Source organism: Rhinolophus hipposideros (assembly GCF_964194185.1).
Source record: "Rhinolophus hipposideros genome assembly, chromosome: 24".
Taxonomy (NCBI): domain Eukaryota; kingdom Metazoa; phylum Chordata; class Mammalia; order Chiroptera; family Rhinolophidae; genus Rhinolophus; species Rhinolophus hipposideros.
Genome location: NC_138070.1, coordinates 13,966,871 through 13,979,434, shown reverse-complemented (window position 1 = coordinate 13,979,434; position 12,564 = coordinate 13,966,871). Strand labels below are relative to the sequence as shown.

Genomic DNA, 12,564 nt, shown 5'->3' with positions numbered 1-12,564 from the left:
TAAGAGGAGAAACTGGCTCAGAGAGGGAAGACACTTGATGGAGGTCACACAGTGACGAGTGACGTGCTGGAGCTACCGCCCAGGCTTGGGTACCCGAGCTGTGAACTGCTGAGCACAAGGAGCCCAGAGCTGAGTGTCTGCAGCCCACACCACAGTGGCAGCACTCATCATGTCTGAACATCCGGTGCCTGCAAAGAGGCCCGTGTAAAGGGCCTGGTGACTGACGACTGCGAGCACGTTCTTCATTTCACACAGGGTTCCCAAAAGCTTATTCTTGCTGCCTTTAGAAAAGGAGCAGATCACAAAATGCATCACATTTTAGGAAAGTGTATATACCATGTTTTTCCGAAAATAAGACCCAGTCTTATTTTAATATAAGACCAGATATAATATAATGTAATACCGGGTCTTATATTAATTTCTGCCCCAAAAGACACATTAGAGCTGATGGTCCGGCTAGGTCTTATTTTCGGGGAAACACGGTATTAATCACCCTACATAATATGATTTAACTGTATTTCTAAGAGAGAGGCTTCACTGTCAAAATAAAGACCAGTTTCCATGTCTTTAAAATGGGTACATAAACACTTACTTCTGAGCTGGTTTTGCCAGTGGAGGTGATTCATAACCTGGCACACAGCAGGCTTCTGGTAACTGCTAGCTCCCTCTGTCCTTTCCACTTAAACTCTGCCCAGGGAGTCATTCTATTTAAATGATGCAGGCCCTGCTCCAGAGTTACTAGTTGTGGGTAACTCCAGGTGTCACACACACAGACCGGTACAGGTGGGCTCTGTCTTTATTTCTTCTTTCTGCAAAACAGGTAATGAAGATGATCATGGCCTTGAACGTGCAGGAAAGTGGCCGGGTGAAGTACATCAAGAGGCCGGGGGCCGTGCTGGAAGCAGGCTGTGTGGTGGCCAGGCTGGAGCTCGATGACCCTTCTAAAGTGCACCCGGTATGTAGCACCCAGAACGGCCACCCAGGCTGGCTCAGGTGTGCTCATGGCCTCCCTCCACCTGTTCTGTGACCCCGCCCGACTGTGGGCTCCAATTCTCCTGCCCCCACGTGCCCCCAGCAGCCAGTGTGATGGGTGCAGAAACATGCCCTCCTTTGCTCAGATCCCTCCCAGCGGCTCTCCATCCTGCTTCGAATGAAACCCAAGTTCTTCTGATGACCAGAGGAGCTGTCCCCACTTTCTTCTCCAGTTGCATCCTCTCTCCCTCACTTAATTGGACACGCCAGACCCCTCCACCTGGGGCCCCGCTCCCTCTGCCTGGAATGACCTTCCGCCAGATGTTCACTCTCTCACCTCCCATGAGGTTTTACTCAAATGTTCTTGGGGTATAGTGAGTACTGAGAAAAAAACAGATCGTGTTGACGACTGCTTAAGTAAGGCACGCCTAGGGAGGTCGTGCACCCTTTATGCATGTGTTGTTCTTTTCTCTACAATTTTATTAGTACAGATGCCCAGGAAAAAAGCTAGAAACACATTGAAAAAAAATCAAATTGTTTCTTTTCTCCAGACTGTTCTATTAGTTTCATTATTTTTTTGCCCCTTCTCATTCTTTTCATTACTCTCTTTAGGTGGTCCCCAAAGCTAGTAATAGGCTGAGCCTTTTAGATCACTGGGAAGGTCCTTGTGCCTGCCCTGTGATGCAGCAAACATTTCCCAGGCTAGGTCTGTGGGACAGGGCGTGGCCACCAGTCCCTACAGGCTCCTGTATGCCTACAGGGTAAGCCCTTGTAATTCAGCTGGGTAAGTCCACTAAGGGAGACTGCCCTTGGCCCCTGGCTGTGGGAAGCCCCATGGAGAAGCCGGCATCAGATTGTGGAGAAGGAAACCCTCCAATTAGCTGTTCAAGGACTGAAGGAGCGGCGGGGGTGGAGGTGGGGGTGGGGGCAGGGATCTGAGGGTGCCAGACCAACAGAACAGATGTCCCAAACTTCCTGGGTCCCAGTGCCTCACACATAGTAGGTGTTCAGTGGGTGTATAGAATGAATTAATAGATGAATGGGCACGATAAGTCCGTGTTTGCCCCTTTGGGGAGTTTTTTAATGTTTTGGTCCTCTAAGGCTAAATGTTTATGATTTTAAAAAATCAGATACATTTATATGAGAGTTTCATAAATTTTCATCTGACTGGGTGTTTATCTTTGGGACTGAAGAGAGACTGAAAATAAATAGAGAAAATAAGGAGATAATCTTGGTTAAAAAGCCAAGCAAAACAAACCAAAAAAGTCAAACCTCCTCCAAAATTATTTGGCGGATGGGAAATTAAAGGGGAAGAGTTGGAAAACCTGCCTGGGTTGTGAATTTAGCAATTTTAACTTTCAGATACGATGTTTTCTTCTGTTTCCCCCACCTCCGCTTCATCCTAAATGTATTGCACATATCGCCCATTGGTAGATCTGCCTCCGCCCTCGACTTGTCTCATTTGGGAGGCCACGGTGTCCTTGACCTCTGCTTCTTGTTGTGTCTCGTCAGGCCGAGCCGTTCACAGGAGAGCTGCCTCCCCAGCAAACTCTGCCTATCATGGGAGAGAAACTACACCAGGTCTTCCACAATGTCCTGGAAAACCTGACTAACATCATGAATGGCTACTGTCTGCCGGAGCCTATTTTTAGCATAAAAGTAGGTCACGTGTGAAGGGTAGGTGTGTATGCTGCATACCTGTGTAGGTCTGTGTGAAGGGCCAGAAGGAGTTACCTCATGAGATCAGAGGTCTTGACTGACGTAATTGACTTATGAAGGACCCGTTCTCAGAGAACGCCTCAATTTGTAAACATGGATACACATTTCTCTGTGATTATAAATTGTTGTAAAAGTGACAGTTAGGTTTTTGGGGCTCAGGTCAGCTCGACACAGAGAATGTTCAAGTAGTAAGTTAATAGTGGAGTCAGTGTGGTTTACCCTGTGAAAGAAAGAACGAGGAAATCACTTGGTTCAGACACACAGCTCTGTTCATCGTTTACCATCCCAGGGTCCTGTTGTTTACTCACTCAATAGAGAAACAAGAAGTCCTCAAATTTGCAGACCTTTGTGAAAGACCCCTGACACTAAACCTAACATCAATAGGGATAAAACTGTGTTGCATTACATTTCATCTCTGAATAGCAAACATAGTGATGGTGGTGATTCTGGTGATAATAAAAATGGTCAACTCTTGTCTAGTACAGACTGTGCCAGCTCCTATTCTAAGCACTTAAAATGTATTGTCATTTAATCCTCCCAACAAACCTAGGAGGTGGAAACTCTTCTTTAGTTCAGTTTTACAGATGAGGAAACTGAGGCACAGGGAGGCTAAGACACCTGCCATGTTTTACCCATAAAGAGCCAAAGACGGGATTTGAACCCTAGCTATCTGGCTTCCGAGTCCATGCTCTTAACCCTTGTGCTGTGCTTCCTAATTGTGATTGCTGTCATTGCAACCTTTATTTAGTCTTTGCACTTGCCAGTGCATGCATCATTTCATTTTTAAACCTCATACCCAGGTTATGGGGTTGGTACCATTATTCTAGTCTTTTAAAAGCCATCAACGTATCATCTATTGGTATGCCCAGAAATAGTGCAGAGCAGTTGTTAATAGTCTCTGGAGTTAGATGGCTTGAATTTGCATCCTGGCTTTGCTGGGTGACTTTGAGTAACTTAATTAACCTCTCTGTGTTTCAGTTTCCTCATCTGTAAAATGGTAATAATGATTATATGTACTTCATTGGGTTGTTTCTGAGAGTCAAATGAGAACGTGCAAATAAAGGTCTTAGAACAGTGTCTGGTACTAAACATCCCACAAACATTAGCTCTTCCCATGGCCTTATGTTGTATCCTCACACCATACTGGCTCTCTGGATGCAGGTAGCGGGGAGTGGGGGCCTTCCTGGGTGGGGAAACTGGGTTCCCCTTGTCGTCAGTGGGCCATTCCACTCAGGACTGTTCCAGAGTCTGCTGGTTCCAGATCTTCAGCCACTTGAGTGCACGGGTCTAGATTGGTTGAGTGTGTCAGGTACCCCATGGTGGGTGGCTGTACCCATGCTCCTGCAGGGCCTCAGGCCAATGCTGTGGTCCCTGCTGCAGCTGAAGGAGTGGGTGCAGAAGCTCATGATGACCCTCCGACACCCGTCGCTGCCGCTGCTGGAGCTGCAAGAGATCATGACCAGCGTGTCGGGCCGCATTCCCGCCCCCGTGGAGAAGTCGGTCCGCAGGGTGATGGCCCAGTATGCCAGCAACATCACGTCGGTGCTGTGCCAGTTCCCCAGCCAGCAGGTAGGTGCCCCCACTCAGCCCCATCAGAGTACCCACGTTAGGCCAGGTGGTTCCTTGAAAACTAACTCTGCTCCCAGGATGTCTGGATATCTGGCCTCTCGTCGAGTTGGGCTTCATGAAGCCCAGTGACAGCCCGAGATGTTCGGGGCCGAGTGTTGCCTTTCAAGCCTTCTCTGCAGAATCCCAGCATTTCTACCAAAGCAACAATTGTTGAGATGAACGAGGACAGTTATTAAGCCTCATTCCATAAACTTCGGATTCAGAATAGGAGTAAGCAGTTGGTGCAAATAAAGCAAGCATTGTCCATACACTGGTATAATTTCCTGATATAATAGAGGAAATTGTGGGGTTTTTTTGCTTGTTTTGTAGCTTAGATTCTCTTCCTCTGGTTTTTATGAAGGTAGAGCCTTGGGGCTGTAAGTATAAATATTTTTTTAAGAATGGAAACCATTCTAGGGTAATATAAAACATCTCTAGTAATTCTACATTGGCGTCATTTTGTTCTTTTTTTATTGTTGCTTTTATCAAGTATTTTAAAGGTAATTTGCATTTGGAAGAGCCCTCTCTGCCAGTTTATCTTTGTGCCCACTGTCTGGTTGGAAGGCCTACCTACCATCGTCATTCCCCCACACACACCTTAGTGACTGGGGAAACTAGAGTACAGGTCAGGGCATTCCCAGAGGTCAACCACTCTAGAGGTTGGAATATTGTTCCACCATAAAAAGGGATGAAATACTGATTGCTGCTACACGTGGATGAACCTTGAAAACATGCTAGGTGAAAGCAGCCAGTTGCAAAAGGCCACATGTTGCATGATTCAATTCGCATGAAATATCCAGAATAGGCAAATCCGTAGAGAAGGAGAGTTAGATTGGTAATTGCCTGGACCTCGGAGAAGGGGAAATGGGGAGTGGCTGTGAATGATTATAGGGTTCCTTTTTGGAGCGATAAAATGGTCTCAAATTAGATAGTGGCAACTGTGGCACAACTCTAAATATACTAAAAACCACTGAATTAATTGTATACTTTAAAAAGGGAGGAATATTATGGTATGTGAATTATATATCAGCTAAAAAATAATAAAGCAAAACTCTAAAGGACCCCAGTTGAGAAAGGCACATGTTTGAACCTTTCAGGAATTTGTCATTGATGCAGATTTATTCATTAAAGATATTTTTGTAGCCAAAAACAATACACCGACATTCTATCTAATTATAACAAATAGGACCCCTCCCCACTCAGCACCCTCACGTTCCCTGGGTTTGGAAATTCCCTTCTCTTTTCCTACAACATTCATATTTGTGGAGAGGTGTAATACAAATGTATGTATGTCTTTATGCGATTATCGTCACGCTGGGCTCTTGAATTTCTCAAATAATATGTTGAGTGGGATGAACAGAGCTATTTCTGGGTGGCCAGAGGGCTATGGGGCTGGGATTTTCTTCTTTCGAACGAGCCTCGGATAGCACCTAGAGTGGGAGCCTGTTGTGCGTCCTTCCGGTAACTTAGGTGTGGTGACTGGATTATGTGGTTGTGAGTGGCCAGACCTGTCTTCTTTTTCCATCCAGATAGCTACCATCCTGGACTGCCACGCGGCCACCCTGCAGCGGAAAGCCGACCGGGAGGTCTTCTTCATGAACACACAGAGCATCGTGCAGTTGGTCCAAAGGTGAATCCTGGGCCCTCCGTGGGGTGCGGTTGTCACACTTTATCGTCCTGTGTGTTGTCCCAGCTGCTGGTCGGGGCGGGGGCGTCTCTTAAGGGCAGGCTCAAACTGGGAGACAGTGTATGGGGTCCAGAGACCCTGATCACGGTTCTGGCATAGCCATTCCTAACAGCAGAAGCCCAGGCAAGGCACTTTCTTCTGTGCGTCTCAGTTTGCCAGTGTGCAAAATGGGAATGAAAACACCTGACACATGAAATGTCATTCTGAGTTCTGAGTATTAATGAATCCTGAGTCCTTGTGGCAGCTTTGATTATGAGATAGTGAGACGAAATGACTTTATGTGCCGCAAAGGACTGGACAAGTGATTGCAGTTTTGGGGGGTGGGCATTGCAAAGGAGAGGATGAAGAATTTGTATTTTATCTTAAGTAGCTATTGAGCAGGGAGAACTATTCTGATGATGAATTGCCATTTTGCATGAAAAGTTAACCCAGGAAGCAAGCATGGCTTCTAAAGACAGAATCAAAGCATTGTCCAACTGGAGTGAGTTAATTCATGTATCCTATGTTCCCGAAGCTATCAGAGGTGCAGAGAAGGTAGGGCTGTAGGAGGTGGCCCTGCTTTTCAGGCACTTCCTGGCTCATGGGGACTCACACTGGCAATACAGGATTAAAGCTGAGGAAGGAGTTCTTTGTGTGGCTTCCCCACAAAGAGTTTCAAAGCCAAGGGCCAAGTGGGTCTCTCTCCCCAGAACACTTCAACAGCTACGCTAACCTTAAACCCGTCCTTCAGCTTCAGAGAAATACCTAGAAGTGAACAAATGATAAATCGAATTCCCTAGCTGATTTTTCTGTGTTGAACATAAATATCAGAGCTCTGTCCTAAGGTGTGTGGTTTAAAAAAAAACACACAAAAAACTCACATTTGAATAAAGGAGCATTTTAGGTCTCCTCTTTTGTAGCTATTTGGTGATGCTAGGGGTAAGCTGATTTCAGCGTCTCTAAAACTGAGTGTCCCATGTCCTAGGAAACTCAATTCCCTGTGTTCAGAAATGATTTAGAAGAAGAAATGTTTTGGGGAATGTCCAGGTTAAAATTTGGTTTTGAAAGGGAAACAAAATTTACACGGAGTCTGTTTTTGGTGTCTTTTAGTTTTGTTTTGGTTTTTTCCAAACTGTCTTTATACAGTGGATGGTTAATTGAGAATTTTTGTTTTCAATCATGCATGCAAGGCTGACCCCGTTCAGCATCCCAACTCTGTAAGTGTTTTTCCTTCTCTCTGGGAATGGGGCAGGTGCCATCCAAAGGTTCAGGCTTGACCCTCTGTTTCGATGTATGACCTTGGGCAAGTCACTGCTCTCTTTGGCCTGCAGAGTTAGCACCAATGAACTGACTCACACATCCCTCGCAGGCCTAAGTATGAGGGGGTGCAGCCACCAGATGCTTTATTAGTTTTCTTGTTTTGGAAACCCTACAAGCCCTGGCTGTGGATATTCATTTGCACCAGGAAGCGGAGTCGATCCTTAAAGCAGACTTTCTTTCCTCCCCAGATACCGCAGCGGGACCCGTGGCTACATGAAGGCAGTGGTGTTGGATCTCCTGCGAAAATATTTACATGTCGAGCACCATTTCCAACAAGGCAAGAGTCGCCGCTGGCACTGGTGATCAGCCCACAGGCGGGAGGGGCCCTGCGCCTTACCCCCTTGCGGCCTTTTGTCTCCCTGTAGCCCACTACGACAAGTGTGTGATAAACCTCAGGGAGCAGCTGAAGCCCGATATGGCCCAGGTGCTGCACTGCATCTTCTCCCACGCGCAGGTGGCTAAGAAGAACCAGCTGGTGATCATGTTGATCGTAAGCAGGAAAGGGCGCCCTGTACTCAGAGTGGGGGTAGCACAAGGGTCTGCAGACTTCTTCTGGAAAGCACCAGAGAGAGTGAATATGTTAGGTTTTGCTGATCATATGGTCTCTGTCCGCACCTCTGAAAACTGCCTTTGTGCAATGTAAGCAAATGGGCTTGGCTGTGTTCTGATCAACTTGATTTGCAAAACCAGGCAGTGGGTGGGATTTGTCAGACCCTGGGGAAGAGCATAACTGACACTCACAAAGCACCTACTATGTGCCAGGCACTCCTGACATACTTGGGATAAGGCATATTGCCTCTCTGAGCTTCAGTGTATTTATCTGTAAAATGGGGATCACAACAGCAATTCCTTAGAGGGTGGGGAAAATTTAGAGAGATCAATGTCAAGGGTCTAGCTGCTTGCCTGGCACATGCCAAGTACCTCGTAATTGCTGACCATTAATAGTGATGCAGCCAGAGACGTAAATGTATTTTCCTTCTTACCAGATGTGTAGGGCTTGTTTCAGGGTGGATGAATGGGTGATCGCATGCATGCATGCATGAATGCATGAATGAATGAATGAATGATACATGGTGGAAAGGGGTAAGGGTATGTACGTCAGACTATCCCGGGCACCTTCATAGGACCAGGCAGCTGTCTGGTTTGCCCAGGCAGCTACATCCCCAGTCGAGGGTGAGTGCTGGCATATTTCTTTCTAGTGGACAAAAGCCACTTGGATTCTGTTTTGTCCCCAAAGGATGAGCTCTGTGGCCCAGACCCTTCCCTGTCGGAGGAGCTCACCTCCATCCTCAACGACCTCACTCAGCTGAGCAAAAGCGAGCACTGCAAAGTGGCTCTCAGAGCCAGACAGGTAGGGTTAAGGTGGGGGTCGTGGGGTACTACCCTCCTCCCCATGCTTGTCCCCCACTGTGCACAGCCCCTCTCCTGCCGTCCCATGTCCAACCAGATGGGCTTCTCCCCTGTAAGGCTGGCTTACCCCAAGCCCTCTGCCCCCTCCCCTGCAGGTCTTGATTGCCTCCCACCTCCCCTCCTACGAGCTGAGGCACAACCAGGTGGAGTCCATTTTCCTGTCTGCCATCGACTCATACGGCCACCAATTTTGCCCGGAAAACCTCAAGGTGAGACTCTCCATCCCCGTCACAGAGCACATACTGTGGCCAAGTGGGGCCTCGGGGGAAGTGGGTCCCACTGGCAGTGGGGTGGAGGGCACAGTCGCAAATACCAGTGGTTTAGTCCAGTGTGGCCAGGGTTGCCCAAGGTTGCTGTCAGGGGAGGCTCAGGTAGCAGGGCTCGCCCAGGGGGTATGATTTTAAAAAGTCAGGTATGATGGAGCATTTCTGGAAGCTGAGAACCTCACATACTCGTAACTGAGTCATGGCTTCATCTTCCCAGGGTCTCCTGTCCCCTGACTCTGGCTCATTTACAAGCTTCCAGGTAACCCCTCTGCGTCTGAAACTGGGAGCCCCGGGTGCAGTCGGCCTTGTGCTACTTCCACTTTCAGATCTTACAGGCCTGGGGCACTGGTAGCGTTTTGTGATAACACCACCAGCTTCCCCTGCTCCCACCCCTCCCACTTATCCGACTGTTGGTTAAAACTTGTTAACATTTACTTTTCCTTTGGTCCCCTTTTTGTTTCCTGTAGAAATTAATACTCTCAGAAACGACCATATTTGATGTCCTGCCCACTTTCTTCTATCATGTTAACAAAGTCGTTTGCATGGCGTCCTTGGAGGTAAGTGGGAGCGGCCCAGGTAACAGCACAGCACCGAGCAGACCAGTTCTAGCATCCATGCACCTGACCTGAGGCCATATGCCTTGCAAACATGATCTTATCATTCTCCCCATAAGGCAGGTACCGTTACTATCCCTGTTTTACAGAGAAGGGAACTGAGGCTCAGAGAGGTGAAGCAACTTGTTCAAGGTCACACAGCTAGGAAGTGGCAGAACCAAGATTCATACTAGGTCTTGCTGGTCACCCCTGCTAGCTCGTCCAAACTTTCCAACTCACTGAGCCGGCCTGGTGGCTCAGGCGGTTAGAGTTCCGTGCTCCTGACTCCGAAGGCTGCCAGTTCGATTCCCACATGGGCCAGTGGGCTCTCAACCACAAGGTTGCCAGTTCAATTCCTCCAGTCCCACAAGGGATGGTGAGCTCTGCCCCCTGCATCTATGATTGAACATAGCACCTTGAGCTGAGCTGCCTCCCGGATGGCTCAGTTGGTTGGAGCGCGAGCTTTCAACCACAAGGTTGCCAGTTCAATTCCTCGAGTCCCGCAAGGGACAGTGGGCTGTGACCCCTGCAACTAAAATTGAACACGGTACCTTGAGCTGAGCTGCCGCTGAGCTCCCGGATGGCTCAGTTGGTTGGAGTGCATCCTTTGAACCACAAGGTTGCCAGTTTGACTCCTGCAAGGGATGGTGGGCTGTGCCCCCTGCAACCAGCAACTAGCACCCTGACCTGGAGCTGAGCTGCGCCCTCCACAACTAAGACTGAAAAAACAACAACTTGAAGCTGAATGGCACCCTCCACAACTATGAGTGAAAGGACAACAACTTGATTTGGAAAAAAGTCCTGGAAGTGCACACTGTTCTCCAATAAAGAACTGTTCCCCGTCCCCAATAACAAAACAACAACAAACTTTCCAACTCACCTACATCAGTGACCTTTGAAAGACTTTTCCACTTGGAACTAAAAGAGCAAGAAGGAGCGTAGGTCCTCCCAGTGTGATGGGGCAGAGGAGGGCGTGACCAGCAGCAAAACCCAGATCAGGGCCAGGTCATCTTGCTCCAGCTCCAGTCTTCCTTAATTCAGGGTCTCAGAGGTGTTTTGTTAGTTTCAGGGCATCACAGTGTTTAATCTGCTCCTTTCAAAGAAATAGGAGATGATGACTTACGTTTTCAACCTGATTCTTTTCCCCTGGTAGTTTTTCCTCATTTCTTCACCCTGTGATCTTAGAGTTTTGGTCTCCTGGGCCCTCCAACTCCCTCTTCTGCCATCTTTTATACCCTGTTTGTCCCCTTCCTGATTCTGGCAGGCTAATGAGGTTTCCATGGAGACCATTTTGGGCTTGTGAGCATATTACAGCTACAGAGTCTCCTGGGACTGTGGTTTTTGCCACCTCCCTGCTTTCAACTCAAAAAATGCTTCTCATGTCCCACTTCGTTTCCAGTAGTGAGATCTAATACGGATCTTGAGTACTTATTTTTTTCTCTCGCCAATTTTCAACATATTTATTGAAATCTACTATGTGCCAGGTGCTGGGGATACAGCAGGAGACAACCGTAGTTTTTGCCCTAGTGGAGCCTCCTTCTAGATGGGGAGAGGTACACATTAAATATTCCTTTAATTACGCATGGGACAGGGCTGCAATGGGAAAATAGAGTCATGGTGAGAATCGGACAGCAGGATTTAATCTTACTAGGGGGTCCAACTCAGGCTTGATGAGGAAAGCAGGTATCTGAAGAGCATGAAAGCAGGTATCTGAAGAGCAAATAGGAATTGGTGGGAGGGAGAAGCAGAGAAATACTAATCAGTGGGAACGGCGTATGGAGAGGTTGGAGCTGCGTGACCTCTGGCAAGTTGCTTTCCTTCTCTGGACATTTAGAGTCTCAAGCTTTAGGTGGGGGTAATAATATCCACCTCACAGGATGATTTGAAGGTAAACGAGTAAGAACCTGAAGTGGATATTGGTTGCTGCCCGTCATCCGAACACCTGCCCTATTTGGATGGGCCCTATGTCAGGTGGAAAGCAGCAGTTTACCTTCTTCACTCTTTGAAATGCTAAATCCCATTTATTTCTGTGAGAGAATTTTCTAGAGTGCTTTACACATCCTATCACTTTGTTCAGCGGATTTATGGAATGTAATCCAAGCTTTTCTCCATGACTCAAGATGAGCATTGTGAACATAATAACTTTTGCACTTGGCCTCTTGAGATGTGCGGAGTTTTGTCCCTGCTCTGAATGTGTCTGGCATCTCCAAGACTACCCCCCCATTCGATGATTCTCTAGGAAGATCCACAGGGCACAGCATATAGCTTTGCTCATGGCTGTGACTTATTACAGTGAAAGGACACAAAGCACAATCAGCAGAGGAAAAAGGCACATGGGGTGAAGTCCAGAGGAATCAAGGCGTGAGATGCCTCTAGACACAATTCTTTGAGCAACGAGTTGTGACAACAAGTGTGAAATGAAGCTCATTAGCGACTCAGCACCCAGGGCTTTTACTTGGGGGCTGGTCATATAGGCTTCCTCTGTCTAGCATGTACCAAGATCGTAAACTCCCGGAAAGAAAGTACGTGATGAATATACATCATATCGTTTGCACGGTTTAGGCTCCATGAACTGTTCTTATCAGGACATTGTGCAGACTTTTCCAAAATCCAACTTCCCAGATGCTAGCCAAAGACCAGCCTTGCAAGCCCGTCTTTCAAAGACTAGCAGTTAGGCCTGCTCTGTTAACTTCAAAATCCTCGTGTTCCCTATCCAGTTAAAAACCTCCCAGTGCTTAAACTCGAGAACCGTGTTGTCCGATAACGGCATCCACTGGCCACACATAGCTCGTGAGCATTTGAAATACGACTAGTTGGAATTGAGCGGTGCTCTCAGTGTAAAATACACACTGGATTCCAAAGTCTTAGTATTACGGAAAATTTAAAATAACTCAGTAATTTTTTACATTTGAAATGATAGTATTTTAGGTGTTGGAAATGAAACAAAATTATTAAAATTATTTTTGAAATGATAGTATTTTAGGTGTTGGAAATGAAACAAAATTATTAA

General features: G+C 47.2%; 1 protein-coding gene across 12 annotated transcripts in view; it reads left to right on the top strand.

The window, feature by feature from the left end:
* Positions 1-12,564, top strand: part of ACACB (acetyl-CoA carboxylase beta) — a 110,631-nt gene that overhangs the window by 61,197 nt on the left and 36,870 nt on the right. For 5 of the 12 annotated variants that reach the window (XM_081037464.1, XM_081037461.1, XM_081037460.1 and 2 more), the window contains 11 exons: positions 821-955; positions 2,485-2,631; positions 4,072-4,260; positions 5,829-5,929; positions 7,156-7,182; positions 7,474-7,562; positions 7,651-7,775; positions 8,523-8,636; positions 8,791-8,904; positions 9,179-9,220; positions 9,429-9,518. In XM_081037464.1, coding sequence (XP_080893590.1) covers positions 821-955; positions 2,485-2,631; positions 4,072-4,260; positions 5,829-5,929; positions 7,156-7,182; positions 7,474-7,562; positions 7,651-7,775; positions 8,523-8,636; positions 8,791-8,904; positions 9,179-9,220; positions 9,429-9,518 — 1,173 coding nt within the window. The remainder of the gene's footprint in view (positions 1-820; positions 956-2,484; positions 2,632-4,071; positions 4,261-5,828; positions 5,930-7,155; positions 7,183-7,473; positions 7,563-7,650; positions 7,776-8,522; positions 8,637-8,790; positions 8,905-9,178; positions 9,221-9,428; positions 9,519-12,564) is intronic. The other 7 variants (XM_081037468.1, XM_081037469.1, XM_081037462.1 and 4 more) reach the window with 3 other exon arrangements.